The 6,681-nt window shown below is 43.5% G+C and overlaps 1 protein-coding gene across 1 annotated transcript; it reads right to left on the reverse strand.

Annotated features, from left to right (window-relative positions):
- Positions 1-1,077: 1,077 nt before the first annotated feature.
- Positions 1,078-2,976, reverse strand: LOC138871065 (uncharacterized). Its single transcript, XM_070148917.1, has 4 exons — positions 2,910-2,976; positions 2,287-2,858; positions 1,570-1,803; positions 1,078-1,443 (listed from the first exon to the last, which is right to left on the reverse strand). Exons 1-4 carry the CDS (start codon positions 2,974-2,976, stop codon positions 1,078-1,080), a joined length of 1,239 nt encoding a protein of 412 aa, XP_070005018.1.
- Positions 2,977-6,681: the final 3,705 nt, after the last annotated feature.

A 6,681-nucleotide genomic window follows, 5' to 3' on the forward strand; every position in this document is an offset into this window, starting at 1 on the left:
TCGAGCATTTATTTTGAAACTAGAAATCTTAAAACAAAATTGCTGGAAATTTTAAATGCCTATAACAGCTATAAATTCTGCCAAGCTACCCAGGGACTCGTCGGGCTCGGGATGGTGTAATGGTCTAGTTCCTGAGAACGACTCCCTTGGCCACGATCTGAATGGAGAGGCCTTATTCCTCATCCTCCTCAATTATGACACTGCAGTCCATATCCTCATCTTTTAAGAATAAGTCCTTCAACCCAGCTATTGCTTCTTCTTCAGCGGTTCCCAATATTGTGTTTGCCCGATGGAAAGCCTGTTCCAAACGGGGTATCGGTTGCTCAAGAGGGTAATATGGTCCACGCCATGGAGGCGCCATTCCCTGTACTCCTTCCATGTATATTGGTATCCAAGCCCAAAGGTGGTACCATGATTTTTCAGTCGTATTGGCTTGGTGATACCCTGGAGGTTCTTTCCTAACCCTTTGCCGGGTTCATATCCGGACCATGCTAGTATGCTTTCTATTTTGTTACTCCACCACTTATCCTTCTCGATGGCATTGACCCGTTCAATGTGATGATACATTTCCCCTCCCAGCCATTTTCCATGTCCAATGGCCGAAATGGTTTGACTAGTGTAGATGGGATTACTCCCATCTCCATAAATGATTACCTCTTGGCGGTTCCATTCAAATTTCACGACTTGGTGTAGTGTGGATGGTACGGCTCCAGCAACATGGATCCATGGGCGGCCCAACAAAAGATTATATAAGGCGGGTATGTCAAACACTTGGAATTCAATGTCGAACCAAGTCGGTCCCATCTGTACGCAAAGGTTGATCTCCCCGATCGTGGCCCTCTAGGACCCATCGAAAGCTTTCACATTCATGTTTCCAGTCCGTATTTCGTAGAAACCTTTGTCCAAACCTTTCAAGGTATCCAGTGGACAAATATTCAAACTAGAACCTCCATCAACCAGGACCCTGGTAATGAAGTTGTCTTCAAATTTTACCGTAATGTGCAATGCTCGATTATGATTTAGTCCTTTAGGTGGCAGCTCATCTTCATGGAAGATAATCTTATGGCTCTCCAGCACCTATCCGACCATGTTGGCCATTTTCCCCCAAGTGATATTATTGGGTACATAAGCATCGCTCAATACTTTCATCAGGGCATTCTTGTGTGCCTTTGAATTCTGTAGCAGTGACATGATAGATATCTGAGCAAGGACCTTGTTCAGATGATCAACAACAGAATACTCTTGCTCCTGTACTTTACTCCATAAATCATCCGGTCTGATATCAATGATAGGCTGTCTAGCAGTGGCATCCTTACTTGAACCTTCCAGGTGTTCAGGTTTGTAGACTCTTCCAGTTCTAGTCATCCCTTGTGTGGCATCAGATTCCTCTACCTTAGCCTTTCCTTTTTGCCGATCCTCGGCGACATAATCCCAGAGTATTGCCTTTGAGTTGAATGGGGGTGTGGTTCACACCATCACAGTAAAAGGTGTGACCACTTTTACTTCAAATAGAGCGGGGGTGGCTGTGGGCGGAGCTACTTCCACCTCGAATGGAACTGATGCAGTTACCTCAACGTCAATAGGTGCATGGGTCTGAACCACAATGGGAGTAAGTGTAACTGCAACCTTAAGGTCATCGCCTTCTTGGATAAGCCTGATTGACCCTTCGGGGTCCCATTCTTCATTTGTTTCCATAACATGTACACCGTCACCTCTATGATCAGGGAGGGGATTGTTGCGAACATGAGGTGGGACTTCTTTTGCTTGTATGACCTTGTTGTCAATGAGTGTCTGAATCTTATCCTTCAATATTCGGCACTCAGTAGTGGTGTGCCCGTTCATACCGGAGTAGTATGCACGGGTTTTGTTCGGATTGACTTATTGGGATGGATTTTCTAGCGCCACAGCGGGAATAGGAGTGACGTAACCTGTGGCCTTTAACCTTTCATACAACTGGTCAATGGGCTCAGCAATGGCGGTGTATTGTCTATGTGGCTTGCGGCTGAAATTGGATCTTGGCCTTGGATAATTTTAGCGGTATGGTGGTGATTGGAAGTGGGATGGTTGGGAATTATATGTGTGATGGACAGTGGCTGGTTGATAATATCTGGGAGATGAGGGTTGATATGTAGGTGGTGATGCTTGGTATGTGGGTGGAGATGCTTGGTATGTAGGTGGAGATTCTTGGTATGTGGGTGGAGGTGCTTGGTATATAGGTAGGGGTGTTTGGTATGTGAGTGGAGTTTGGTATGTGAGTGGAGTTTTCGGGCCCTGGGCCACCATTACTGCCCCAACATCTCTTTTCTTCGATATGCCACCTAATTGGAGTGCTTTATTCGTGGCTTGCAGTGCCTCAAAATTTGTTACCATCCCGCTCTTGATTCCTTCCTCGATTCTTTCCTCGATCTTGACGATATCAGAGAATTTGTGATTTTCGATGACCATCAGTCTCTCATAATATTGTGGATTCTGTGCTCTGATAAAGAACTTATTCATCTGTTTTTCGTCCAAAGTGGGCCTGACCTTGGCGGCTTCCGACCTCCAAGGAGTAGCATATTTGCGGAAAGTCTCAGTGGGCTTCTTCTTGAGATTCTGGATGTAAAAGACATTGGGTGCATTTCCTATATTGAACCTGAACCAGTCCATAAAGTCTGATGCCATGCTTACCCAATTGGACCATTTCTTGGGATTCTGGCTGATATACCAAGATAATGCATCCCCAGTAAGGCTCCTCATAAAGAGCTTCATTCGAATCTTTTCATCTTTTCTGACCCTCGCAAGCTTTTCACAATAAGTCCTTAAGTGTACCCTGGGATTACCCGTACCATCGAACATTTCAAACTTGGGAGGTTTGTACCCTTATAGCAATTCCACATCGGGCTGTATGCACAGATCTTCATAATTCAAACCTTCAATTCCCCTATCACCTTCAACACCTTGAACTGGACTTGTTGACTTCTTGAGTTCTTTGGCCATGTTACTAATGAGCAGGTCCTTTTCGGAGGGTTCTAATGCACAAGAGATTGGCTGGGTATAATACGGTATAGTTTTCACTTATATGGGGTTGCTCTGATGGGTTCTAGGAACTTGGGTATAGTGATGGTCATTGGTGGAGTTTTGTGGATCAGGAATGTGTGGTAGTATATTTTGGGGAGTGTGGTAAGTGGTGATTGGTGGGTACATGATTAGTTGATGCTATTGTGGTGGAGTTGGTATCGTCAATGGATTGATATTTTGTGGTTGAGTTGCGTATTGATTTGGTATGATGGGATTTTGCGGCTGTTGGTTCTGTGAGTTTTGAGGAGGTGTTGGATTCTTTGTGTTCTGTTGGTGGATGTTAGGGACATTGAGAGTGAGTGACAAGTTTGCCAAATTGCGAACCTGCTCAAGTTCTCCTTGCAGTTCTAATATCTTTTATTCAAGTCTCAAAACCAGGTCATTCGGGGCCAGAGTACTATGGCCATCGGAGGTCTCTGTGTTCTCAATGTTTTCCTTTCGGATTCCACTTAAGTCATCCATCTTTGATTTTCCTCTGCTTTTGGTGTTGCTTGGAGGAGGAGGAGGTGGAGGGCCTCTAGATCTAGTATGATATGCTGATGAGGCTAGTATGGATGAACCTACCTATGGGGATGAGAATAATAATAATAAAAATAAACAAACAAAAGGTAACAAGTTAGTGGGGATTCTGAAATATTTGCAGTATTTAAACACATAGTGCGAGATATAAACTCGTATCCTAATTTGGGAGCCTCGTTGTGCCTGAGGTAAGCCTAGCAACAAATAAATTTGGAGAACTTCAAATGCCAAAAAATGCTTCATTTCATAACGTAAGAGTAGACGAATCCAAAACGACGCTAACATAATGAAAAATGAGAAGTCACTACTGGCACTTGGCCTTATTAAATTTAAGAAAAGCAAGTAAATCTAATCTATTTGGTCCCAGAAGGACCTTCCCCAGATTCGATCTTCCGGACTCCATCAAACAGATCTCCCAGCTCGCGCAACCCAAGCAGTAAGTAGGCTCTGGCTAGATGTCCTCCCTCGGCTCCTTCTACATTCTAACAGTTTTCAATCCTTTTTATGACTTTTCCCTCTAGTTCCACTATTCCTTGCTCCAGGTATTCCAGTTTTCTGTTGGAAGTGGCCACTATCTCTTTCCATTCCTCGATCAACCTCACATTTCTCTCATGTATCTCCCGATGCTCATTCTCAGATTCGTGGACCCTCTTGCGCAGCCTGTTGTATTTGACTTGGTCTTCAGCTTCCTCGTCTGTGATTCTGTTCCCTCGACCAGTCTCTGGTGTCACCGCTCCTTTCAGATTGTCCTCCAACCATGCAGGGTAGAGAGGCTCGCACCCTGCGTGGTATCTGTCTAGCTCAACCGTGTTTTTCTACACAATGATTTTGCAGTGCCACATATGCTGAGCTTGGCATTTGTAAGGTATGTCATCGTCTTGGAAATCTGCTTTGAAATAACTCATATTGACGACCCTTGGTACAACCTGCTTTCTGCCTGCTTTCCTCATAACTCATATGGGAACATATGGATATATCCCTCTCAACCCAATCAACACCAAATGTGGAGCATCCCTGGACTTGATAATGAAGTCGTCCATTGGAAACCACTCAACCATCCACTGCACCTGTTCCTCGGTTAGATTGTAGAATAACTCTACCCATTTGCTGGCACTTTCTAGCTGAGCAAATCTGTCTGGAATGTAGGTCATCTGCTTAGGGTGGTGGAAAGCAATGTGGTCGTTCCAAACCCTTCGCAGAAATTCTTGGCGATAGAGACCCTTTTGGAGATGCTCCAACAACCATAATTGCAACAATAAGTTACAGCCATCGAAATGTTGGACCCCTCTTTGACAACGCTCTAAGGCCCTATAAATATCAACAATGATCATAGGACTATGGTATATGTCTAGCCATTAATCCCTTCCATCAGAGTTTTGGTGACCATGGCCAATCTGGTGTGGATTCTTCCCTTTTTCATTGGGAACACTATCATCCCCAAAAAGCACACGATGAACACGAACACTCTGCGATAGATATGACCCAGTGAAGTGAGGGTGATCTCATCATGATAAGTGCGGAAAGACTTGTTGTGGCCATACATATCATAGAGATATTCGAAAGGTATGTAGGAGTCCTTCAGGCACACCAAGTCGACATTCTTTTTCAGCCCCATCATCTTCAAAAATCCCCTGCCTGTATGATTTTCCGGCACCAAAAGCCCGGGACTGTCCCAAGTCAACCCTGAAAGTCCTCCTATTTCCTCTAGGAGCGGTGTCATTTCTATGTTGCCAAAATGGAACATGGCTCTTTCACTATCCCAGAATAGGGTGGCAGCCTCGATCAGTTTCTTGTTAGGTTCAATATCTAGTAGGGAGGGAAAGTTACCCAGGTACTTCTTCACATGCTTCTTATTACTTGAGGAAAGATCTTCCCACCAACTTAGCAACAATGGAGGGATATTGCTAACAATACCGAATCTGGGGACTTTGTGCCTCATTTTTTGCAAAATAAAAGGGTTAGGCCTCACCCCCACCGGACTCGAATATTTATACATTTATGATCATCATATCGGCATTTAGTCCTCCAAATTAATGCACAGAACGTGGTTGCGTCCATTGGGATTATGGAAAACCCAATTGACTTTGGATAAGGCTTATCTTAAAGGATCATTATGTGGACAACATAACTGATCCGACTGGGTTTGACCATGATGCATGCACAATTTAAAAAAAGTAAGGTTTTTATGGGGTTTTAGACTGGTACCCTCAAGCGGACAACTTGAGGAGAAAGGCATGGAACCGTTGACTGCACCATTGATCAACTAGTTTTAACGCAAATAAGCCTTTCCGAATCTAAGGGTATTAAATAGGAAGAGCGCAACCACTTATTAAAGCGTTGCTATAGGATTTGAGATGCACGAGTGGAACATGATATTGAGCATGATTTATGAATCAATTAATAACATGTAGGCAAGTATTTTCATGTAAGAAAGATAAATACATCATTTAAATAATTTAAAGACAGTTACAGAAAAAGGAAAACAAAGAGACAAGTCAATTTTCAGGGTAGTAAAGAAATCATAAATGCTTAAAAAATAGACAATTAAATTCAAATAAGGGAGGAGGGTACGGGATAAAGCATGCTTGGACTAATTCATAAACAGACAAGTTCGTTATGGTAAGAGCCTAAAGGTATCCCCAACAGAGTTGCCATGCTGTCGCGCCCCCATTTTTCCCTCCTCACGGAGAGAGGTCCTGGTCTCGACATTCCATGGGGTGCAATGACTCATTCCTTTTTGGGAATTGGGTATTTGAAGAGTCGCCACTTAACGGATTATAATATGTTAGACCACCTAGAGTGATTAACTCTTGGGTTGGTCTGCATTACCAGAGATTAGGGTAAGGGCTCGAGATAACCTCGAGGGGAAGGTGTTAGGCACCCCTCTTGGTCCACAACTGTGGGTTCTGACCGAACTTATATTTACAAATTAGTGCATACAAATAGTTGAATCAAATAAGTACAACACGTTTGGACAAGTCAAGTAGTGAAATAAAGGTTGAACAAATTATAAATAAAAGTTTTACACAAGGAGAAGGTTTGGGTAAAGAGGGGTCCTAGGTTGTTTATCCTATAGGATCACCCCACACAATGTCCGATAAACAC

This window comes from Nicotiana sylvestris, chromosome 6 (assembly GCF_000393655.2).
Source record: "Nicotiana sylvestris chromosome 6, ASM39365v2, whole genome shotgun sequence".
NCBI classification, from domain to species: domain Eukaryota; kingdom Viridiplantae; phylum Streptophyta; class Magnoliopsida; order Solanales; family Solanaceae; genus Nicotiana; species Nicotiana sylvestris.